Here is a 26,370-nt window from a genome sequence, read left to right as displayed (position 1 = left end):
CTCTATTCACTGTGGCTATTACAGCCACTCATCGGCGGGTGACTCCTGTCTAATGGAGAGAGGGTGCTGGCTATGCTGCTGTTCGTTCAATCTCCAGATCAGCACATGGAGAAAACACAATACGCCTGCAGGCTGGTATACAGTAGAGCCATTCTTGCTGAAACAATCTCAAAGCACTCTTGGTTAAATGGAAAAATTATGTTTCTATGGAAAAGCTCGATGAATAATAAGTCAATGGTGTCACCTGTTCCCCCCCGGCTGAGCCAGCAGATGAAAAATAAAATGATAGCTTGCTACTGTTTTATTTTTCATAATTTTTAATCTGCAGGCTCAGTCAGCAGAGTGTACAGGAAGGGGCGGGGCTGAGTCTTGGGAGGTGGGAAGTGTGCACTAAGTGTGCATGTGTGTTTGGCGGGCCGCCTGAGGCTGGCCAAACACACAAGTGCACTTAAGTTTCTCCTGCCCGGCTGTATACACAGCCGGGCTGAAGAAGGAGCACAGACCCCAGGCTTGTGTCTGAGCGGCAGTGATTGCCACTCAGACCAATCCTGACGCTGCTTACATGCTACATCTAGCATGTAAGCAGCACGAGGATTGCTAGGGAGCTTGTGCTGGTGTCCCAGCGAATGTTGGGACATCACAAGAGGAGCGAGGCAGTAGGAGAAGACAGCGGGAGATGGGTGGCGCGAGGTAAGTGTTTTCTTTCTTATTTTTTAATGATATTTCACCCATCGTCCCCCGTCGTTCCCCCCTCCCCCGGACATATGTGGCAGACGCCACTGGTCACAATTAATATAAATGTTATTTTGGTAGGCCATCTAGACAACAAGTCTGAGTGTTCCGTTCAGGAATGGATATCATTGGATTCGGGTCCACAGTTAAAGTCCATCCCAACATATTAGATTGATAGTAGAGCTCTGAGCAATCATTACTAGAACCGCGTGGAACCCAATGGCACAGGATAAAAAACATTCCTCGATTGGATATTTTGGGCCTCTTTAATTGGGAGAAACTTCCTTACTAACTGATCCTTGTGTCACAGCCACGTCTATTTCGTCAGCCACTACAGGAGGGTAGCAAACCTACCTGACTGTCTCCTTTAGCCATTAAATTGGCAAGCAATAGAATTTTAAAGTTCAAGGGAGCCTTAGGGCGCCTCATTTCAGGTCACAGTACAGGCAGCAAGTGCTTTCTTTCCCATTTATTTTGGTCAAAATTAGGCAGTGCATTTTTCTGGCTCCCTACCTCTACGTGCAGCTCAGAAGCTTGTGGAGACTCATTCTGTTCATAAAAGCAGTGGCAGCTGGTGGATTCTAAAAGTGGTGGGGCAGAAAACTGAGATCTAAGTTGAACTCATGAGTGTTTGAATGCAAGGGGAATTGAGCTAAAACTATAGAACTGACAGAAGGTTTCACGTTATCATTAATCTGAGAGATCTCCAACTTTTCAATCCCTTTCTAATATTTTGTTTACATTCCATGTCTAGAAAGTGATAACGTATCAGAAATAATACATTCCCTGGCCTTTTTTGTTTTTGATTTCATAAACTACTCCCAAATGGGAGTAGTGTCACAACATAGCAATCATACAGTTCGTTGTCACCACGTGGGTCAGCATCACTTTGGTTTCTTTCACCAGTAGTTCTGGGTTCTCGTTTTAGCAATGGCAGCACTGTCCTGCACAAGGAAACACATCCCAATTATTGGCCTACAAGAGCCAGCACGCTTAGTTATAGATATGAAGGGACTCCATGTGTTTATACACATGATGTTTCTGGAGTCCGACCTTCCTTTTCTAAGTGTTCCCAATTCATTTGCGTAAAGCAGGGCTACAACTATCAGAAAATCATGGGCTTAGAAAAGTGTGTGCCTGATTACATGGAGTCACCCGGTAACCTTGTGTTTAGTGATGTTTGCTAAAGAAAACATAATTTTAGCTGATTGTAACCCTTCATGCAAAGGGCTGCTCAGCTGCTATGTGAACACAATTTGGCAGTCATTAAAATAAAAACCTCAACGATAGCAGATTCATTCTCTGCTGTGTTTCTGAGTGTCTGTTTGGTACATGTACAACAGCTCCTCGCCTGTTCAGTCACTTGTACAGCTTGTAGGTAATAGAGAGCTCTTTGGGCCAGTCTCAAGTTTTGAGCGCCGAGTAAATGTAGGCCGTTTCCTCCCAAATCTGATCGAGCCCCAGGAGCACTTAAGTAGTGTACACGCTCCCCATCTCCCTACTATAAATACAGTTGCACGTGCATTCAAGGTGCTCCTTCCAAGAATGCTCTTGATCTCACTGCCAAAGTCCTCTCCCATGTCACATCACCCCCAGCCTCACCCACTACGAAGTAGAATCCACCGGCCCTGTCCTGCCCCCTGCCCTTTGCTAGAATGGTGCTCTCGTGACCGCCTTGAGCCACAACAACCAGCGCCCCACGGCACACCTCTGTTAATACTGACCATGCCCACGCTCCTGACTGTGCAGGATTTTGCCTTGAGTGGCAGAAAGTCCTCGCCTGCACACGTTCACTGACACCCCCGCCCCTCCCAGGTAAATATTGTCCTACTTCTTTAGTTACTATCCAATTCCGTGCTGAGCTGCTTTCTTCTCCTTACGCCTCCCCCCCCCCACCAGTGGTAGGGCAACGCCCCTTACGCTCTAATACAACAGTCACCCCTGATTTCAAGACATTGTAACCTGGCTTTTGTCTAACGTAAGTGTTCTCTCTTTTAGAACCCCCGAAGATCCGCCTTCCCCGCCATTTGAAACAAACCTATATCCGAAAAGTTGGAGAAGCTGTGAATCTCGTCATCCCATTTGTGGTAAATAAGAGCGGTGATGGTTTTCAGTGCTTGGCAGTGCTTTTCTTAGTTACAAAAAATACAAAAGACACCTAATTTCATACACATACATTTGGAATCCTTTGATAATAACTCTAACAGCGCCGAAAACACTTCAAGGTTAATTTGATAAATGCCCATGAAGAAAAAAAAATAGTTTTGATTGTAAAATCGGATGCATTGCAAATATAATTCAACTAGATGCAGCACCTAACAACATTAAGGAGAGTGAGAGACATATAGGCCCTCATGGGCAGTGCAGGGGCCCCCTAACAGGGCCCCAGCATGCTTTTTACTGTCTGCATGGCAGACAGTGAAAAGCGCGACGGGTGCAACTGCACCCGTCGCACCGCCGCAACACCGCCGGCTCCATTCGGAGCCGGCTCCTGTGTTGCGGCCTCATTCCCGGTGGGCCGGCGGGCGCTAACTTGGTTAGCGCCCGCCGTCCCAGCGGGAATGTCAGAATGGGGGCTGCGGAATTTTGCCCGCATGGCGGCCAAATGGCGGTTTCCGCCTGGCGGGCGGCAGTAGCCGCCCGCCAGAGTTGGAATCACCCCCATAGTGAAACTAGGGGGGTTATTACAACTTTGGCGGAGGTGTTAATCCGTCCCAAAAGTGACAGTAAAGTGACGGATATACCACCAGCCGTATTACGAGTTCCATAGGATATAATGGACTCGTAATACGGCTGGCCACTTTACCGTCACTTTTGGGACGGATTAAAACATCCTCCAAAGTTGTAATAACCCCCTAGGTCTGTAAATAATCACAGAAATGACACAAATTCATAAATATCACTTCTTCGAATGGTGAACTCTTACCCACCAATAGTGGCATGCTTCATCAACGGGGTTTCCTTCTACATTCAAGGTTGTCACCTTGCCTGAATGGCATCCACAGGGCAGACAGTGTTTTTTTCCCTTGAGGATTTTTTTTCTGATGAAAGCATTGGGACCCCCTCAATGTAGTATATATAAAATGATCTAATGGTAGACCTAATCTGACTTTAATGATGGTGCCAATAACAAGAATAAAAACAGAAGATCTTGGGAATTAATACCCACGTCTGTTGGTCAACATGGTTCAGGCAGAAGTGATGCCAGGAGAGGATCAGGCCCTAGGATCCCAGCCACTGTCTCTGTCCTAGTAGTGGGGATTACTGGCATACACACTGGTATACGGAAGTAGAAAATACAAAAATCCCACATTTATAAAAGGTATACTTGAGATCCATTTGACAGAACTCTAGCAACACCACATTTCATGGGTCGCCGCCCTATTGAGGGAGAGTGGTAGTGCTTCCCTATGAACATTCAAGCATCAATGGGAGGCACCTATGGCGGGAGAGATTTTGGAACCTAATTTAAGACGTTTTTTTAACCCGATGCAGGGCAATATATTTTTTAATCAATATATATGCTGGCTATCGGAGTTAAAATAGTGTTGGTGGTTTTTGACACATTCAGCTGGACACCAGCAGCGCAGGGCAACATGTGTTCTGAATTGGAAGGAGCAGAGTGTTGAAGTGGTGGAGGGCTGTGAGTATGCCTCTTATGTGGCTGCCAAATTTTAATTACTTGATCCTGCGAATGTGCATAGTTTGAAAATGCAGGAACCTATTAAACTGGTGGTCTTGTTTTACATAACGTTATTTTGAAGATGTATTGATTCCATGTTCCTGTCTGCTCTCTTACTGTTACACACCAATTTAAATGTATTCATAGAGATGATTAGTAGCCAATGAAGGTTGACTAGAGATATAACGAGTGATAAGTCAGTTTGAAAACGTATGCATTGTACAATGCGAGTACATCGTCTTTAGTTAAATCAACACAAGGTATTAAAACGCAGAATGTGTGCACAATTGAACAATTGGAAGTGTGGCTTGGTTTGCAAGCACAGAGTGAAACTAAGTAAACGTAAAGAGTTGCATTGGCTTGTTTTAGGTAGCATTTTACTCAGTAGCATACTTGCAAGGGCATTTTTCTAAGGTAAGTCCTAAAACCATCCCAGCAACCTTTTCAAGATGTTTGACCCCAGTGTGCCAGTATCAGGTGCTGTATCTGTCATCACATGCATCACGTGACTCAAGCGGTCACTTCCATGAAGTCCACTGCTTGCCATTTTGGATTAGTGACATTTGGCTGCTGTGTCATTCATATCTAATGACTAGCACGCCTATGTTTCGAATTAAATGTTTCGCAAGATTGTGTGACTGGCCTTCTTCCATAATGTTGAGAGATACCACCAGCAAGTCAGTGTCAAACTCTGGTATGAGCCTAGATTTAAAACTGGCGAAATAAGACTCTTTCCCATACCCATTAACACTAAACGTGCTAGTGCACATTCCATGAGCCCAATGTGTATTTCCTATATGGAGTATGCACTGGCAGTCCTTTAGCGCAGATAGCCACATGCTTAATTCACATCGGGCCTAATCATTGCTGTTTATTCTATACACCCAAAAGTGACAACAAGAATGTGGAGATAAACGGTCCACAAACACATATACAACAGTGTGGGCGTATGTTTGTCTTTCTAAGTGTGTGTCCCTGTGTGCAAATATTTCTGTCTTTCTTTGTGTGTGTCTGTTTTTTCACTGTGTATGTCTATCGGACTTTCTCAGTTTGCGTGTGTCTGTCTTTTGCAGTGTATGTGTGTGTGTTTTTTGTGTGTGTGTGTGTATGTGTAGGAAGCTGGCTGTCTACATGGTATACTAAATAGAAGCACACCATGCAGAGAGTCCAGTGGATACCCAATTGGTTTGCAGAGGCAAAAGTAGATAGGACTGAAGCTCACTTTTGTAGTAGTGAGGGCGAGCAGTTAGGCTTATCTGAGGGTAGTGCTAAGCATTTGTTGTACTCACAGAGGCAATAAATGAGACACACACTCAAAGAATAATTCCAAGACCAATTTAGAAAAATATCAATTCTTTGTAAATATGTTTCAAACCCAAGAAAGTAAATACTTTGCAGTTTCAGAAAACAACACAGTGCGATTTTCAGAGTTCTCTCAATGTCAGCCTATGGAGGAAAACAATGTTCAACAAACACAGGGTTAACAATGACTTACGAGGTCAAGCTCAGGGAGCAAAGGTAAGTACTGGCCACTGATCAGAACCATACCAACAGGTCACACTGGGCAGCTCTGGGGCGGCTGGGTGCAGTAGAGCGTCCGGTGCCCAATGGTTCTCTATGGGAGTTGGACTTCATGACAAATAGGCTGCTGGCTCTATCTAGGAAACCAGTCAGGAAGAACAAGCCAGTAGGTTGTAGACTTGGGGTGCTCGGGGACATAGGTGCACCTTTGATCCTTTTCTCCAGGAACCAGGGTTGACAGATGCAGGGGTTTCCTTAGGCATTGGGTTTTCTCGACCAGGAGCACGCATGGTCAGGTGGTCCGGAGAGTTGAGGCTGCATGCATCATTGGGTAGTCCATCATGGGTGGACCCAAGGTGGACTCAAACTCTTAAGAGCAGGGGGACATCATTGGCACCAGTGACCCACCTCAGATGGGGTTGGGGCAACGGGTGCTGTTGTTGCTGGAGGTGTTGAGTTTTCTCTCACCACAAGGCTTAGGGAGAGGGGGACCTATACGCAGAGGCTGCAGGTTTCTCGGGCGAAGTCAAAATGGGGGAGACCACCCTCGACTCAGTCTTTGGGCAGCTGGGGATTCGTGCTGGCACTGTTGGTTGGCTTCACCTCGGTCGTGGACGTTGGGTACAGTGGTCACTTCAGGTGTTGGGTCTTTGGGGTTCCAGCAGCTGCAGAGTCTTTTTTCTTGAAGTTTCTTGCTGCGGAGCAGGTCCGCTGCTCAAGGGAGACTCAAGTCTTTATTGAAGGTTGGACGAGATGGCTTCTTCGGCAGAGTCCTTTGAGGTCAGCAGGCAGTCCAGCATGGTCAGCTGCTTCTTCTTTTCCTCTTATTCGGGTGCAACTGTTCTTTGTCCTCAATTTCTTATGTCACCAGGATCTGAGTTCTAGGGTTCAATTTAGGGGCGTTACAGTGAGTGCCAGCCGGTAGTCAATGGGCTGCCCAGTGATTGCACCCTTTCTATGACCACTTCTGCTGGTAAGTGAGCATAACCTAACTCTAGTGGCCTAATTCCTTCCAAAGAAGATGGAGGAATTTAAAAAGTAGTGTCCACTTCAGTTTGTCTGCATTAGGCGTGGGACTGGCATGAAGTGGGCACACCTCCTAATCTGGCTAATTTCCCCACCTGTGCTGCCACCAAAAGTGGGGTCAGTGCTGGGTGGTCGGTCATCTCCGCCATCTGGAGAGACCTGGGTTGCATTACAAAGGTGGCTAAGCCTTTGAAGCTCCCCTCTCTCGAATATCCATCCTGCCTGGGTGAGGTGCTAACACCTCCACCCAGTGCAGGCTTTTGTTTCAAGCCCTCAAGAGCGCTGGCTCTCACCTTAGGGGGCCAGAAACACTTCTGTGGTGGCTGAACTGGTCAGGACCAGTCAGTCAGCACACTAGTAGCTGGTATGTTTTCAGAGGGGCACCTCTAAGGTGCCTTCTGTGCACATTTAATAATAAATCCGTCACTGGATTCAGTGTGGGTTTAATATTCTGAGATGTTTGACACCAAACATTCCAGGGTTCAGTGAAGCCATCGTGTAACTGGGGAACTCATAATGACCAGTGTCCAGCACATGCATTTAAAATGGCTTCCATGTTTACTTACTATGTCTTTGAAAACGACAGAGACATAGCAGGGGCTTGTGCATATATGCCCTCAAATGTCCCCTGATGCACCCTGCTTTAGGGGTAACTTACATCTGGCACATGCAGTAATAGGAGACCTGGCACACAGGGATGTGTGATAGGTCGTTTTCAAATTTAGCCTGTACCAACGCACGCAGTCTGCAATGGTAACACTGTGGGGGTTTGGTGAGGGGTCCCTGGCCGTGGCACAACTGGTGCTGTAGCCCTCAGGGACTTTCTTTAGTATCCCAAGCCCTAGGTATAGGGGAACCATTTACTAGAGACTTACAGTGGGTGCTAAAGTGTGTGCCAATTGTGCAAAACAACTGTGCTGTTTTGAGGAAAGAGATCTGGAACTGGGGATGTGGTTAGCAGGGACCCAGTGCACTAAAAGTCAGAGCCACCTCAGAAACCAGGCAGAAAGTGGGGGTTAACCATGCTAAAAAGGGGTCTTACCTTACAGTGTGTATCTGTCTTTATCAGTGTGTGTGTGTGAATGTGTGTCTGTCTTTCTCTGTGTGTTTGTGTGTATTTGTCTTTCGCAGTGTGTGAGGGTGTGTATATCTGCCTTTCTGAGTGTGTTTCTGTCTTTGTTCGGTTTGGGCATGTGTCTGTCAGTCCCAGTGTGAGTGTTTTTCTGGCCTTAGACCACGGTCCACACTCTGGACTTGAAAAGCCAGTATTAAAGATGGACAACTCTAAGAGGTGAGTTATTTACGTCTCCTTGAGAAGTAGCATCATTATTGTGCAATTTACTTTTCAGGGGAGACCAAGACCAAAAGTATCCTGGAAAAAGAACGGCGCGCACATAGATAAAAGTCAAATCAGCATCCGGAACAGTGAAAGTGACACAATTCTATTTATTCGTAAAGCGGAGAGGGGTCATTCTGGTAAATACGACTTGAAAGTGAAAGTGGAAAACCTGCAGGACAAAGCTTCAATCTTCATACAAATAGTTGGTATGTTGAATGCTGGACTCACAACACAATCCTGCGCAGGCGCTGTTATTTTAGAAGTTAATGTTTTTTACTCGGGACATTAACAGTTTGCCACCGAAACTGTTTTTTTTGTTTCTCCAAGATTCTGTCGCAGAGGGGCAATGGCCATGGGTGTGAAAAGTGTAGATCCCAAGGACTTGCGTCTGCAAAGTGTTTTGTAGGTATTGCAGGGCAGAAATATGTTTTCCATTCCACTGCAGTTCGAGGGCCAGGCGCCCGTGTATGATAGACAGAATTAAAAGTGATTGGAAAAAAATATGGATATTGTGTCATTTAAAAAAAAAAACACGTGTTTTATTATTATTATTATTATTATCATCATCATCATTATTATTATTCCCTGTAGAATTGTGGAGTTATGGCTACTGATGAATTTGAACTTTCATTGGTTTTATCTGCCCTATCCATTTCAACTAAAGCAAAAACACTCTAGAAATAAAAACAAATGATTAATCTAGAAAGAAGCATTGCCCCTTCCTTTTTATACGGTATCAATGTGTAGTTTGGTAACAATCGGTTTTATTTACATGCGTTGCACTGTTGCTATTAAATAAACCACTAATAAATATATATGAAACTATTTTTTGCCTAAGGCACCTTTTGCATCAGGTTGAACTCATATCCATCTCAACCATCCTTACATGTGTCTTTTCTTAGGACTTCGACTGGTGCAAGCATTTATGCTAACACATAGGATTTGATATATGTATGGACAGCTTGGTGCCCATCAGCAAGTGATCTCTTTGACCTTGAAGCTATCGTGTCTGGACATCACAGACTAATAACAATTGGCAAAGCCAATAGGTCTTTCTTTAATGTGCCAACCCATATAAAAAAAGGAATTCACAAATGTTGCTTAAATGCTTTGAATGCACAAATGCAGTTTATCATATTAAAGCAAGTCATACTGGATTTGAGAATGTTGAGACAAAAATAGCAAAAAAAAATGTTTCCTGCACAGCATATGTGGGTGATATGGAAAAAAAATGAGAAACAGTGTGATTATTGAATGTCTTTTTCAGATGTAAAATAGTCTCTCATGCATTCTAATGGAAGCTCTTGCAGGAAGGCATATTGATACACCAAACAACTAGTAGCATCAGATGAGATACACATACTCCTCAAGATGACGTCAAAGTCCATTCTGTGTGTATTTTAAAGAACTGTTAGCAATATACTGTGCGGACAGCAGCGGTGTGAAATCAGAGCTAAAAAGGAAAAAATGCTAAACAAATCGTCCAAGAGCCTCTTAGGATTCTCGTCCAAGAGCCTCTTAGGATTCTCAATCAGCTTTTTGGGTCGAGCATAGCAGCATGCATGCACTGCTTTTCTGACATGTTGGTATGTATCTGGGCTTTTAACAATGCCCACCTCACACCCATCACTATCACTCGTTCGTGGGCTTGCCCTCCAAAAATCCTTTGATGACATTGGTAAATGGTTTAAGTTTGGCCCTCCTTGGGGAGGTTTTGTTACCACCTTAGCTACCGCCCCTGTTACATGGCTAATTGCAATTTTGGTGATAAGTTTCACTGCAAGCAAACTTCATTTTCCTTTTGTGTCTCTCCTTATCGCTGATGCTCATGGCAGCCGTGGCGCTGTGAATCGGCTCACTTATGTGAAACTGTTTTACTTTTGATTTTCAAGTTATGTGGGACGAAAAGTCAGATTAGGTATTTACAACGCTAATAGCTCTAACTCAAGCAAATGCGAGACCCATTGGATTGCAAACGCTTGTTGTGTATTGTGGTCTAAACATAACTAGTAGACAAGTCAAGATGTTTACAATTTATAGCAGATAGCATAGACAACTTTTGGCAAATACCTCAGTAACCACTGGCTCGAAAGGATCATTGGCAAGTATCAGAGCTGATACTTCTGCCTGTCTACTTCGGATATGTTAAACTTTCACTTTTCAACTCCTACTATATCACAATGTAACACTAAACATGATGGCAGCCATGAAATGGCTAACAATCAGAGCACAGATCCCATAACCCATACAGTAGCTCAAGCACTATGGGTGATCCATTGCTAAAGTACAACACTGAATGAAATGGGTGGAAACTGGCAGCTACATAAATGAAATTGGTTTCCCACAGAACCTTTCCATTATGCATGCTGATATGAAGTTTCATTCTTTATTGTTATTGATAGATTATTTTAAGATACTGATGAGGCAACAAAGGGTTTTGACTGGTGTAGTTTGCTATATTCTGTAAACGCAGTATTACGCGGGTCTCTTAAACTACCACGGTGCCATCCCTTTTAATCTCTTGCCCACTAAAGTAGCCAATCAAAATAGTGAAGTCCAGTTACAAAGTCATGTATTTAACTATGGCAATGAATAAATCCACAATAGGATTCTTTTTTTACTTACAGACCGTCCAGGGCCACCCCAATCGGTGACGATTGAAGAGGTGTGGGGTGAGAATGTTGCCTTGGAATGGAAACCACCCACAGACAATGGAAATGCCAACATTACAGGATACACTGTGCAAAAAGCTGACAAGAAGACAATGGTACGTCACACAATCAGATTAAATGCATAGTCCGTTTATATATGTAGACAACCTTGTGGTGTGTGCCAATATTTTATACAATGTGTCAATACGATGCCAGAAAACCAGTTTTATAACAACATTTACAGTCCTAAGAGTCCTGTAAACTAACATAAATGGTTAAAAAGGCTGCTCACTGAGGTGAGATCAAGTTGAACCACTCAGACATATATTAACCTGCGTACCTAAGAACAATGTGTTGTTTCGTGAATTATTCTGTACTAATTTGAAAGTTTGCACTTCTGCTAATGAAACATACTTGAATATAGGTCCCCGAATGCATTTCTGTCTATGTGCCTCTGCCAATTCATGTTATCATATGGTTTGTGTGGTTAGGAAAGGTGAAAGGGGTCTAGGCAAAGGCATTAAAGAGGCTTCAACCACTTATCCTATCTTTCGGTATCATAGAGGCGGAGGAGGAATGCCTCGGTGGTACTCAACAAACACTGCAGATGTAGCAGCTACTGATGAATTTGCTAAGGCTGGGATATTAAATATACCCCAGGAGTCCAAAACATAAGACTACAGACGAAATGTCACATGACGTCTGTGTGTAGGTAATTCTGCACAGTACTGGATCACTGTGCGCGGGGTGAGCAAGCAAAAGCTAGGGTTACACTCACCAAGAAACACAAGTGATTAGAAGCATGCTAATATTTAGTGGTATGAAAAAGTTACATCTCGAAGTTCTTTCCTCTCCTACCCCCTAACCCCCACCCTTTGATGCAAATTTCTTGGGTGCCTGGTGCATATTGATTCCATGAATGTTAACTGGGCTTACCAGGGGAAGCAGCTCCTATTCCTTGCTTGCTCTTTTCTTCCACTGGCAATAATGGGGAATCGATGTTTATGGGTATTTCATTATTCCTAATACACGAACTCAGTTAAAGAAATTGCAATGGCTGGTTAAATTGTATCTTGCTGACCAGTGAAAAGAAATTTCACCCAAAGGCTTGAGTGGTGGGCACTTGTGATTGGCTTGCAGACAGGAACAAATCTATCAATACTGCAGCAGGTACAGTGGGCCCGAGGCCCAGGGGTGCGCAGGACCCACTGTACTCAAATTATTTGACTTTTTGTTTGCTACCAAACAAGAGGAAAGGGTGTCCATTTTCTTTGCTTGCATTGGGGTCTATGGCACTCATGCTATACCCATAAATGCAGAGCCTATCAATAAGTATGTCCTTTGATAACCCATTGGTGCTTTCTAAGCAGAAGGGATGTCCTTCCAAAAAGCCTCCTTTCTAGGGTTTGAGGCACAATAAATCATTAACAAAGAACAAAATGAAATAGCATGGGCAATGTAAACCCCAAGAGCTCACCTTAGATCCACCTCTTGAAAGATCCTTCCAGCATTTGAAGGAATATAGATATAAGGTCAGATAGGAAATCACCTGAGAAAGAACTCAAGGAGGAAAGTGAGTTTCTGTTCTTAGCATAGTCGAATGTATACAGAAAGAATGTAAATATCTCTTTCATTTGCACCTTACTTGCGAGAGACATCACAATCATTTAATAAATAGAGTATGGCAAATGGGGTGTATTAATCCTCTCATTACAATCTCTGAGAATACCTTTGTGCAAAATGTGGCGACAAAAGAATAGAGAGAATAGGTCCTTTCATCTCATGACAACTTCACTGTGTATACTGAGAGTAAAAGGACCAATCTACTGACCTGATGGAGTATGGATTCTATAAAATAGCTTATAATACAAAATAGTAACAATTCTTTGTTTTTTCTAGGAATGGTTCACGGTCATGGAGCACTATCACAGGACGTGTGCAACTATCTCTGAACTTGTCATAGGAAACGAATACTATTTCCGAGTTTTCTCTGAAAACATGTGCGGCCTAAGTGAGAATGCAACAAGGACAGAAAAAAGTGCTCTGATTGAGAAGGAAGGTTGGTTATTGTTTAGCAATCAAAAGCACGTTTTTAGAAGGCAAGAAGAGCCACCAGTTGTGAAGATCTATAGGTAGTGTCTACATGTAAGCTGGGCTATGCTGTCCTAGAAGCCTGCAAACTATCAGATGGGTTATCTGTAGAACATCTACCTCATGGTGTCTTTTTGTATCATGATATTTCCCTACACCATTGCAAAAAGGATAGCCCTCTTTGTGTACACGCTCTTACTCTCTATAAGATAAAACAAGCTGGCATCAGAATCACATTTCAGTCATTTTATTCAAAGTATTTTCAGCTTCACTGAAATATCAATGCAGTATTCAGACTCCAACACAGAATTCAAAAATATGTGTTGTGCATGTTACTATGAGCCTCATTTGAAGTTTGGCAAACAGGGTACTGCATTAGAAATGTAGCGCTCATCTGCCCACTCTATGACTGGCAATCAGTTTTCTGACAGCTGTTCCCTTGTGGCTCTGGTATCAAAAACTTACTCCGATGGTCTCACAGAGTTTGGGCCGTCAGAGTAAGGGCATTAGATTGTTAACCTTATTTAGAGCACATTGGCCCTCATTATGACATTGGCGGGCCGTGGAGGCCGCCCGCCAGTGCCATCCCACCATCAGGCCGCCTGTGCGGCCTGAACCTCACAGAGTTTCCGCCCGCCGGCCCAACAGGGAACAGGGCCTTAACATTGCAGCTAGCTCCTAATGGAGCCGGCAGCAATGTGGCGGTGCAGCGGGTGCAGCAGAATCCGTCGCACATTCCACTGCCTGTAGTTCGGGCAGTGGAATGCGCAATGCGGCTGTGCATGGGGGCCCCTGCACTGCCCATGCCAAGTGCATGGGCACTGCAGGGACCCCCAGGGGCCCTCTGTGTCCCCCATACCACCAGCCTTTCCATGGTGGTAAATAGGCTGGCAGATGGGGACTTGTAATCCCGAGCTGCGCTGGAAGATTACTACCACCGGGACCGCCAGGCTGCAGGCGGCGGTCTGACCGTGACCTTGACCCTGGTGGTCTAGTGACCCCAGGATCATAATGACCCCCATAGTATGATGTCCACTTTTCTGTCCATTGCCGTCAGTTAAACTCTGCTGGTCATGAAAAAAAAAAAAAATGATGTTCCTATAAAAAAGTTTTGTGTGTGGCACATAAAAGATGGCAGATGTGCACCAAACTTTCTGTGCCTTTACAGGAGTTGCCATGACAGTGGCTTCTGAGATCATACAGAGATCACCGCTGGACGGTGGGTGTTCTCCAAATATGGCTATCCTCTGTACATAAGGTGGTAGACGTATTGTCCGTGACCACCCTGAAAGACCAAGCTAAAACCACCATAATATACAACAGTCCCTATGCCATTGCTAAAACATCTTTATCCCCCGTCCCTACAGTAGTGATTTTCACTAACATTCCCGAATATATAGTCAATGATTCCTTCTGCAGTCTTTTTCTACTATTCAGAAGATCACTGTGACACTGAACATGCTAAAGGTAGAAACAGTCAGAAAGTGTTATTTGGGGACTTTCGGCAGTGGAAGACACAATGTGGGCTTGGATGTTGAGCCAACCATAAGGCAAAGCCATGAAAGGTGAAATTAACTACAGGTGACTTACTAAAATGCTTCTTCTACTCATAGGCATTCAGCCATCTGTTTTAATATGAAGAAGGTGGTCCATCCCTGCTACAGTAAGGTCTCAAAGAAGTTTGCCATTGCGATCGCTCAGAAGTATGTGCACACCCACCTACTCCCAAGTTCCACTCTAGCACACATATGCATCATTTACTTGAGTTACTTCTCTCTGACCACCACATGTATTGATAATAAACATCACAGAGCGAAAAAAGATTTGAGGGTTCTATAAAAGAGCAGGATTGAATGGCTATGATCCCAAGAATCACAGCAGTATTAAACACAAACATAAAGAGCCTTATCACTGCAGCAAAGCCTTGCTCAATAAAACTGCCATCAATCAATCAATCATAATACTTGTAAAGCGCAACTGGTCACCTGCTAGGGTCTCAAGGCGCTGTCCTCAAAGTTGTCAATCACTGCTTTTGCCCACAACACCATCAATCACTTTTTCACCAAGAAGATGAACAACATAGAACTCCACTCCATTCTGCCTCCAATCCTCCTTTGTGCCACCACCATCATTTAATCTTCTCTCATACACTGAATCAATATCCTCAACTCATTCAAGGCTACAGCTATTAAAGAAAGCAATATATTATCATCCATAGTGAACTTTGTTCTTGGTGCTGCCTTCACACTGTCTCATCAACATCCTCATAGTCTCCCTAAACCAAGAACCCTTCTCATACAACCTCAAACAGGGCCATTCCTTCAACTGCTGAAAGAATATACCCGGCACTCAGATGACCTTACCAACTATCATGACATCACTCACTTAGCTTCCATCAGAAAAAGCTTTGAGAAACCATTCTGTATGCAGCTACGGGCTTAATTCAACAAGAATAGCCTGTCATTGCTCTACCATTTCAGCACAAACAGTTACTCTTCAAACAGTCAACAACCCAGACCTCATCAAAAATAGCAACCAAGCGTTCTGGTTTAATGTGCTAACCTATGCAAGACACATGTAAGAAACAAACTCCAGTTTAATTTGAAGGTTACACTTGCATTAAGTACAAAGGGGTGGGCCAAACTTGGGGACTTTCCCTCCACATCAATCCTTGGAATTATATAAAAACAGCGAGTTTCCGCAGAGTTCCATGAGCGGGAAGAATTTGGTCAGGTTGTGCTGTTCATTCTGATTTTTAGCACCGGGAGCTTCTTCCCCACTGTAAAATCAGCACGAACAGCACCACACGGCTTGCCAGAGGACGCTGCTTCTTTCTGTCGCTCAAGTAGATTTTCTACTCAGTGGAAGCTTTCTCAACTCAAACAATCATGACCTGCCACGACAATCGTGTTGAGAAATCTCACTGGGAGGCATTTTAGTCCACATAAATCACACTAGGGGAAGTACATTCTTGCTCACTCTCGCCACCTTAACGTTGGTGAACTGCTCATGAGGAAAACTCTGCCATGCTGTGGTTGGCAGAGTTTTTCTGAAACTCAGTGCTCAAGCGTAACACGAGTGAGTGAATTGTTTTATCCACCCCACCCCTGTATTTCTATTGATATCAACTAAAGTTATGGTGGACTAGGAACATTACTTATATAGTTTCCAAGACAGACAGAAAAGAAGCACTATAAAGAAAACTCGCTGAATTTAACATTATTTCCTATGAGGTGTACTTTAAATCCCTATCTCATTATATTCTATAGGAGTGTGTTGCAGTATCAGTTATTGGTATGCATGGCTCTGGACTTACTGCTGCTTCTTTTTGGCAGTAGTAACTTTACACTTGTAAATTTGACCCCCCCCTTTCTCGTAGGGTGAGGATGTGTAAGTCTAGACTTTGAAGTAGCTTTACACACAGACTTTGTGAATAGCCCAAGGTACTGAAGTTACTACAAAGCATAATAGAAACCATGCACAGGTAAATTACTGACAAGTGCAAGTTAACTTTGCAAATAGCCCTTGGAGTTTCTTTGTATTTGATAAGTATAAGCCCTTTTAGTAGTAGAGTTTCCCATGTAACTGCAGTGATATACACTGCAGAACTGGAAAAAGAGGTCCTTATATGGTGTAAAGTGTGAAATTATTAAGTGGGTTGTCCTAAGCAGCACATTGTTTTTCAAATGAGGAAGGTCATCGTGGAATTTAACATGATTCAACTATGTTTTTAAACATAATTTCATTGAATGCTCAGCCTTGTGCCTTGTTGCTATCTGCGGACTGATGACTTTCCCATGAAGGGAGTGCAAGAAGCCAGTGAGTCTGCCACAATAGATACTCAGGAGCAACAAAAAAGAAAAGTGCCAGGGCCCACACCAGGAGGCCACTGCAGCTTCCGCCATGTATTGTCACTGTCAAAGCTGCCAATGGCTGTACCTATACAACTGCTAACCATCACACTGTTACAAGTGTGACAATCCATAGAGTTCAAGGCCCCCAAACCTATTAGAAAGGCTGTATATTGATTTAGTAGACAACGGTTGTTCTGCTCATATTTAAATTACAAAAAACAGCGCCACCATATGGCAGCTGTCAAGTGCCGGTGTTGGCAATTAACTGCGGGTTCTGAGCACAGTAAACCACTGGCTCAAAGTAAGCACTGCCCAAAAGAGAGGCGCTGTTTCCGGCACTACTCCCAATTCCCAAGAGTGGGCCTGGAGATGCCATTGCAGTGTGGGAACCCTTACCAGCAACATGCCATCAGCACAAGTTTTGTGAGACTGAAATACCTAACTAAAGTATTTGGTAGATGAGTAGTACAAATCCGTTTTATAAATGCAGGTCCTATTTAGAAGGAAAATATATATTTTGTTTTGTACATATGTATGTTTTATAGGTTTCTTACAGATAAATGATTTTCTTGAAACATAAGACCTGATAACTATAATAGACAATTTACACCCTTCTCTAGACTCCACTTCAAGTGACCTTTCATTTCTTGTATGATGTGTGTTGCTTTTATTTGGAAAAATCCTTTCCGAAATGGCTGTTGGTTTTAAGCAAACGTAGGTATTGCCTGCAAAGGGGGCGTTCCACCATTAAGGGGACTGCAAAAATGGTGCAATGGAATTGAAGAGATTCCACTGCATCATTTTTGCTGCTACTTTTAACGCCTGCTCAGAGCAGGCTTTAAAAGGGGGCACACAATTGCTTACAATGGGCCCCTACGTACATCAATAGCATAAAAAATGTTGACACTATTGCCCCCTACCCTGCGCCATGGTGCGCCTTATTTTAAATACAGTGCACACACTTTGTGGCGTTAGGGGGCGCAAAGGGGAGCAAGAAAAGTGGCGATGCACGCGGTGCAGCGCCACTTTTCTTGAAATCTGCCCCATAGTCTCACACAGCCTTAGGCCTAATTCCTATCTATATGAGAGGTGAGAGCAAGGCATCGGGGAAAATTGTAGCCGTGTATCTTGTACTGAAAGCAGATTCAGTGTCTGAGAGGTATTTATAAATGATGGATCTTTTGGCCAAGGTATGTGGTCCGTTAGTGCCAACAGGGTCTATCACGTGTTAGAGCTTTCATATGCCGATGTAGAAAAATGCTAGATTTGGCCAAGGATGTCCACCGACCCCAGTACCAGGTTTGGGACACACTTGCCTAGATGGCATAATCTTGCTGCTGGTACTCAGTTGAGTAGAAGCAGAGTAACATAACATTATTTGATCTTCACTAAAGGTACTACTCTCAAATGTGAGAGCAATATCATATGTGGATGTCAAATGACAGCTCTAAATTGCTGAAAATCAAGACAAAGGACGGCCCAAAGCCCTAGCATTTTCAGTATCTTCAGGGTGTGCCCAAGCCTAGAGTCCGTACGTAGATTTAGATCATGTGGTGGACACTGTCAACGATTGGCTTGGACATTTGAACACTAGACTCCTCTAAACACAATTGGAGATCAGGATTTCATAACTTAACATCATCAAACGTTGCTGGCCTCTTACTGCCTCTTCTAAAACAGGGTTGCCTTGGTGCAGGGGTGATTGATTTCCCAGATGTGGGCCCTTCTTGCCCTGCCACAGGTTGACCGAAGGCATCTTCTAGATCTGACCAGAATCTTATTTTCTGTGTCCCCTATGGTGGTATTGAGTGCTTGCATCACTTTTACATCAAACATCCAGGTAATCTTGCCAGGTTTGCAAGCTTTTTTCTCCAAACTAATATCAGTCTTACTAGCAGTTCATGTGATGGGCTTGGAACACCACCAGCTGATCCTGCTGCTCCAACCCACTCACCACCAACCCCAACGTCATCAGATGTTTATCTGAAAAACCACAGCCTTTGAGTCAGCATTGTCTCCCAGGTCACTCCCTCTCACACATGCCTCTCTTGGATAGAGATGATGAGGACTCTGATGAGGACGTAGAGTCTTATGAGAGATTCTGATCTTATGATATTTATCTCACAACCAGCTAGACTTAACCTATATTTTGCTTCTGTGCTATTCTTATCATATATGTAACCTCACTGTGCAGTCTCTGTTGCTATGCAAGCAAGCAAAGAATATTAGGCTTGTAATGTGCACTAACCCAGTCAAATTATAAATGAACACTCTCTATCTGGCCAGTCAGGCACTTTGTCCAGACCAAGACCCTCATTACGACCTTGGCGGAGGGGATTACTCCGTCCCAAGCGTGACAGATATCCAGTCCGCTATTTTACAAGTTCCATATAATGCCAATGTCCTAATCAGGCCCAAATGTTATGCCTTGAGAACATTAGTGAAACAGAGGATGAAGGATAGAAGGGGACCCGAGGTTGATCTATTACCTGACTAGGCTACTGCATTTAGGAACCCTTACAAAGCCACTTTTCTGTGAAGAACAAGTCACTGCTAGAAGAATGCTGAGAAGCAAGGGGTTTTATTATTTGCTACTTTCATGTGGCAACAAAAGAATGGTCCAGAAAGACATGCAAATTCTACACTGAAGTCCAATGCTCTGCTTATCTGCCCTCCAGTACCACTGCCAAGGTGTTCATCACCCAGCTCCCCTCAAAGGGAGCTTCAAACAACTGTCTCTTTTCACACTGTCATGTACAATTACACAGTGACCATGGTATGAAATACCACCTCTTGAAGCAGGGCAGTCACAATAGGTTAGTACAGAGCATTCAAAGCATTGTGTTAACATTGTGCTTTTCTGCTCTTTTGATAGTGTGTTTTCTAATATATGGTATCGATCACCACTTCTGTTAGTGTACTTAATTAATAGTGTGTAAATTTAGGTGATCAGTATATCAAAGAATGAACGTAAAACAATGCACTACTGAGAAACCTTTAACGATGAACCGGATATTGCGATTAAGATGGTTTTCCTTCTGTTTCTGAAATGACACTTCAGTTGGTCTTTTTTCTCTTTCTAGGCAAAGCCTACAAATGCCCGGATTACAAAGACTTTGATTTCACTGAACCACCTGTGTTCACTCAGCCTTTAATTCACACAGCTGCTGTTGCGGGCTACAACGCAACGCTGAACTGCAGTGTTCGAGGAAATCCAAAGGTACTGTATGGGAAGTCCAGCCATAAAACAACATTGGTAGCGCTGTAAGGCCGAGCTGATGCATCGCTTCACACGTAACATTCCATAGTGCCTGGTTCAGTGTACTTGACAATCAGGCTGATTCAGTTGGGTACACTAGCCTACAGTCTTGTTTCTTTGCTGAACACTTTCCTACGGAACTCTTCCACATGGTTTATTAACTGCTCCACAAGCCACTGAAGTTGATCTCTTTGGAGCCCTTCAAGCCATTATGCAGTACACGTATGCCCCTTTTAATAAAAACAAACTCAAATCAAGCTACTGCAGTTTTACCTTTGCCTCAGCTTGTTCCCGTGAGAGCAAGTTTCCAGGCACTCGCAGCTCACAAACCTCCTGTGTTTGCCACTGTTTTGGCTACAGAAAAAGCAAAACTCAAAGCCATTAAATCACCCTCTGCTTCTCTAGACTCCTGTCATGCCTCGCTCCCATCGCTTCAAATGACGTGAACACATCTGTTTATAACAATAAAGTCTAACAGAAGAATAAGCAGACCACAATCCTCCTACTCCTGTAGAAGCTGAATATACTCTGTTGGACGCTGATCAATTAGAGACCAGTTTCCAGTCTTCCCTGCGGGACAAATGTGCTGGAAAATGCCATCACATCTCACTCCCATTGTACCATTAGACCAACAGATAACTAACCCACCGCGAGTCGATTTGATCAACCATGTGGTGCTATTCCTCTAATGGCCCGCTCACTAAACCTTTTTTTCTGTGAGTAAATGTTAAACCTAGAAATGCAGAGTGGGTCACGCTTAAGAGTTGAGTTAGAATTATTTGCTCAAACCAAAAAGTGTGTGATTAAGTTTCCAAGTACAAATATGTTGGCAGGACAGCATTTATGTTATGCCATTCATTCTTTATACAATACACCTATCAGGTCACCCTGTCACCATTCCTCTCCAATACTGCCTGTATCACATATAGAGTACTGTATCTCGATTGTATATATATCTCCACTTGCTAACATTATTAGTGAGAAACAACTAGTTTGCTATCTATATGTTTAAGACTACGAATATACACCTGAAACTCAAAGGGAGAACTGATAGCTGCCGGGAGAGTTAGTGGACTTGCTGGGCAACATGTAGGCCTGGGTTCAACAAAGCGTTCTCTATTTAAACTAAGCAAAGATCAAGATCTTGTTTATAGTTCCCATTAAGGTACCCCCTACTTTAGACGGTTTTCTGTCCATGGGAAACTACCTTTGAAATTCCACATTCAACGAAGATCTATCTTCAAACCACAGATAAAGGTGGTAACAAAAGCTTGCTTCATTACCAGCGTCAGCTGTGTTGGATCCTAACTCTTCTGCTTCAGACCCATGGATTAGATAACGAATAACAGTGATAATGTACAACTTGCACTAGTATAATGATGTCAGGCCCTGTTCAGGGACGGGTGCAGAGCAGCTATGGTTAATGAGCCAACCATCCCTGGTGTTTGAGGTTGTTTGCCACGGGTCCCTTGGAGTCTGTCATACCATGACTTTGCAAACTGGGCCAAGTAAACCCCTTCTGCACTTGACTTTCAGGGTAGTGAGCAGGCATCCGTTTCTCAGAAACATAGTATAGGCATCATGAGCTCAAAGCTCAGCAATTAACCAATAGATAGCCCAATTCAGTGCTTGCCTTTTGTAAAAAACAAAGTGCCTTTCAATTACACAGCAGTGCTCAAAACTACACAGTTCATTCCAGCATACAGCTTCATCTTGGTTCTCTGGTGGGCGCTACACCCCTTGCCCCATTCTCCATGCTTTCTCCGACCTGGACCCCCATAGTTTGATCTATCCCATAGCAAAATTATAGCAGAAGCATTAACAAGGCTTAGGTGCAGTTTACATTTGACCACAAATCTAATGCACACTGTTTATTCAGGTTCTTACCTCAGTGTTGTCAGTCGTTAGCTTTTTCTTCAGAGCAAGTTCATAGGCTTAGTCCCACCAAAGGCGAGGTCCGTGGTGATTGTATATAGCTTCTGCAGTGTCCGCCAAAGAAGTTGAGTGCAGCACATGCCTTCTCTGAGCATGGCCCCCCTGGATGGTCTGGTGTCACTTTGCAGGCCCTGGCACCACTGCACCAGTGCTCTTGACAGTTGTAGCCTGCTTCTATATAGATGCACATCACAGCAGTGGCTGATGCACACATTGAAGCACTTGCAGCCCACCCTGAGCTGGTGAGCACACAAACAGGGCGGCAGCTGCAGCGCGCCCAGTTCCAGTACACAAATAACAGTAAATTCAGCCTGATCTGGGTAAATACACAGTAAAGTGAATGCAGCCCTGACCTGGGTTGATACTCACAACAAGGTTGATGCAGTCCAGATCTGGGCCAATACACATGGCAAGGCAGAGGCAGCCCTGTGATACATCGAAGTAGGCACAGTTTGCCTCAGGCCAATGTACAGATGCACATAGACTTTTGTGTTTCTGGTCAGTAACTGCAGAGATACCAGGTTACTCTCTGGAGCATGGGTCACTCCTGGTTTCACACCTTCAGGAAGTCAACTTTCTGTGGGTGCTCCCCAGGCCAGACACATGCTAGACTTCTCCTACTAGACATTTTCTCTCCCTGCTGGGCCAGACAGAGTTCTTCATTCTCTCAGTAGGGAGGCTTCTTACTATGTCAATTTTAAGTCCCTCCAGCAGAAAGTACAGATTCTAGGTGATTCCCCTCACCTTTGGGAGACTTGCTGTCAGACGGACACCAGCTTTGGTCACATAGCTGTCCTCCGAGTTTTCGGACTAGTCTGTGGGCCATGCCCTTCCTTGGTCATGAACTTCGAGTAGGAACAAATTTGGGTGGTTTGGGTCTAACTTTTATGAAAATGTTCTAAAACAGGAGGCACAACCAGTTTGGGGTGGTTTTCTTTCAAGTACCCTTCTCAAGCTACTCTCCAGACACAGCCTTTGGGAAAAGTGATGCTTCTTACAGAAGGTAGCACTGAGGCTGTCTCCAAACTAGAGCACCCACAAAATGGTCACAATGAAGTGTGAGGTTTCCTGCACTGACTGTCATCAGCCTCTTTGAAGCAATGATCAGGGATAGACAAAATAGCAGCAATTACCTTGAAGATCAGAAACTGTAGTCCCACCCGTCACCTCTACCAAATAGCAGTGCTCAGGGTGAACTAATCATCAGCCCCTTGTTAGTTTCTAAATCTTGCCCTGCCTCCATCCTCCTCACTTCATTGTCTATATCTCAACCCTCCAGCGACAGGCCTTCTCAGTGAGGCAATACTCTTCCACTATCAGCAGAAGCTGTCCTTACCTTCCATAATGGTTCATGATATACCAATGGCAACAAATGGAATCCCAGTGGTTACACTACTCAGGGTCCATATTCTACACGTGCACCTGCACTCAACATACACACAGGGTGTCAGTACAAGGTTCAGAGTGTTCACATAATAACAGAGCTTTACACAAAAGAGGCCAGTAAGATACACTCTCACCAGTGCTTAATTTGTAAATAATAGGGTGCCGGTGCCCAGAGCTCTCCTCCTAAACACGTGGCTGCTGTAATTAAAAGTGCGAGCACATAATAATGAGGCAGAGTAATCCTAAAGTTACCTCGGGCCTCTTCAATCCATTAACAGCCACTTCCCGCCCCTTCAGCTCACTCTTGCATCTTCCTGCTTTTCTCCTTTCTGACTCTTCTTCATTTTTCTCTTCCTCCGTCTTTCCCACGTTTCTTTTGCTCACAGTAAATGCTTGAGATACGAAACTAAGCGCCGCCCCTCACAATTAAGTGCTGGTGCTCAGCACCGGAAACAACAAGCACAAATTAAGCACTGACTCTCACTGACAAAGATAAGAAGGTCTGGTCAACTATATGAACATGGTAAAATGCCACAACTGACTTATCTACTAAACCTAATGCAGTGACAATAGTCCTCTGTCCTGTCTTAGGGTATGCTTGATGCACTGCTCCAGGTCACAGGACAGTTCCTGGACCTTGCACTGCCTTGGACAGGCCTGCACAGGGGTATACACTAGTATTCAATATAGGGAACATTCCTGACCCAACAAATTGCATCAAAATGGGCCCTTCAACCAAAATGACCCACAACTACAGAGATACTGTAAATTAACTAACAACTGCCTGTTAAAATGAAAAGGCTTTCGTTACAGACAATTGCCAAACTTATAGAATTCTCTCCCACACTCACAAGAGCTTGAGACAGACCTCATGAAGTTCCAGAAAGGAGTAAACATTTTGAATTGTTCGAATAGATCACAGATATCATGCCTCTTGCTTGTTTAGTTTGCACCCTTGGAATCATAGGGGTCAAAAAACAATAGGTTTCATGCTACAATAAGACACTGATACAGAGTAAAAAAACTTGAACCTGTTGGAGAAAATGAGAATTCCATGCCACGAAAAATTTAAATTGCTTCAGTACAGTGAGAAAGTAAAATGCAGATCATGTTCGAGCCACCAGTTTCTAGGAGGACTTGATAAAAAATCAGTGAGCTGTGCTGTTCTTCACGTGAAACGCACCATAACAATATTTCAATCCATTGAAAAACTGTTGCCGTATTTGAGTGACAAAATTCCCTTCAATTTTCCCATCTGCTATACAAACATTTGATCAAACATTCATATTACAATCTGTTTTTTTTAATAATCTGCTTTAAATGTTATATTTTTGCTATTAAAACTGTGAGAGTCACGTACACACCTGTATCAAATTAATTTACATCAGTATGCTGTTGTATTTCATAAAATGTATTGGTATGGCAGTGCAAGACAGGGCAGGATCGATCACATTTTCTTTCAGATTATTACTTCATTTTGTATAGCGTTATGCTGTTTCTGATATCAAATCTTTTCTTTTTTTTTCTGTCTGTTAAACACAGTTCTCCCTTTTCCCTATCGCTAACGTCTTGTCATGCATTTGTGTGCATTTTAGGTCCTTGTTTGCGAATTAGCCCTGTAATGTAGAGTGTAAGTTTCATATTGTATAAAATGCCATCATTTTCATTTTAAATGTAAATGGAGGAAAAAGAATTAGCAGCAAAAACATGATTTTCTTGTTATCTGTGGCAGCTTCTCAAATGAAGTGTGTCACAAATTTCTAAATTTTTAGGGTCGAGTCTGCGAGTGCATGCCCTAGTGCATGCATCTCACTTACGAGACGCTGTTGTGTTCTGTAAGGGGCTTGGAGCCCGCCTGTTGCTCACTATTTGTTGGTTTACGTGGCACTCTTCTCTACAGCTTTGCAATTCGTCGAGGCATGTGTGGCATCATTTCCATTTCTGATTGTGGAGCAGGGATCAAGCACTAATCAATTCAACTTAATTAGTGCCCGTCTGCTGCTCCCGACGTGATCGAGGTACTATTTTCTTTTTTTATTTCTAGTGCCCTGCAAACAGAAGGCTGGTGACTGGCAAAAGTGTGCCTAGCAGGCACAAAATTGCAAAGTTGTATCTTTTAAAGCTAACTTTCTGTTATTTTGCCAGGTCCTCTTTTCTTAGTTCCTTCTCATGTTTTATTTTATTTTATTTTTCCTCGTGGGCGCTGTTGTCAAAAGATGACAACTTGTTCGAAATATGCGAGACCTATTGCACTGTAAATACCTTGTTTTAATTGTGCGACAACACGTGAACACAACTGGGCCTCAAGAAAACAGCGCACCAGTGTCCCAAGGTGCACCGCGCCAGTAAACCAAGCGCTGACCACTCTATGCTTGTGTTTCCACAGCCACAAATTACCTGGATGAAGAACAGAATAATCATACAGAATGACCCGAGGTACCGAATGTTTAGTAACCAGTGCGTGTGTACTCTGGAGATCCGCAAACCCAACCCCTATGACGGAGGAACTTACACCTGCAAAGCTGTGAACGAGCTGGGGGAGGCAGAGGTAGACTGCAAACTAGACGTAAAAGGTATGCCTTCATCTGCTTTTGAAAGTTGTCTCTACCAGTGCTGCTTAACCTATGGCGGAGGCCACAATAAGCAAGTAAACGTTTGGTATTTGTTTTCCGATATCGGTTTCGAAATTATTCTCGAGGATCTTTTGGGGTCAGTGGGTGAACGATGTAATATAATGTCAAAAATGTATTTGCATTTTGATAGGTGTCTGAAAGCCTCTTGTGATAACTGTGCGTGGCCAGATCACGTTGCACAGGAGTTCGCGGGTTCGTGTTGACGGACGTTCTCAGGCACCAATATCTCGAGATCGGATTGTACTTTATAGGTTTCATTTT

At 43.6% G+C, this 26,370-nt stretch overlaps 1 protein-coding gene across 11 annotated transcripts in view; it reads left to right on the top strand.

Annotated features, from left to right (window-relative positions):
* Positions 1 to 26,370, top strand: part of MYBPC1 (myosin binding protein C1) — a 362,797-nt gene that overhangs the window by 324,528 nt on the left and 11,899 nt on the right. For all 11 annotated transcript variants that reach the window (XM_069229024.1, XM_069229023.1, XM_069229030.1 and 8 more), the window contains 6 exons: positions 2,731 to 2,819; positions 8,311 to 8,506; positions 10,928 to 11,067; positions 12,851 to 13,010; positions 19,980 to 20,116; positions 25,863 to 26,049. In XM_069229024.1, the coding sequence (XP_069085125.1) occupies positions 2,731 to 2,819; positions 8,311 to 8,506; positions 10,928 to 11,067; positions 12,851 to 13,010; positions 19,980 to 20,116; positions 25,863 to 26,049 (909 nt within the window). The remainder of the gene's footprint in view (positions 1 to 2,730; positions 2,820 to 8,310; positions 8,507 to 10,927; positions 11,068 to 12,850; positions 13,011 to 19,979; positions 20,117 to 25,862; positions 26,050 to 26,370) is intronic.

Source organism: Pleurodeles waltl, chromosome 4_1 (assembly GCF_031143425.1).
Source record: "Pleurodeles waltl isolate 20211129_DDA chromosome 4_1, aPleWal1.hap1.20221129, whole genome shotgun sequence".
NCBI classification, from domain to species: domain Eukaryota; kingdom Metazoa; phylum Chordata; class Amphibia; order Caudata; family Salamandridae; genus Pleurodeles; species Pleurodeles waltl.
Note: the sequence above shows the minus strand (reverse complement) of the source record. Positions and strands in the feature narration are given on the sequence as shown.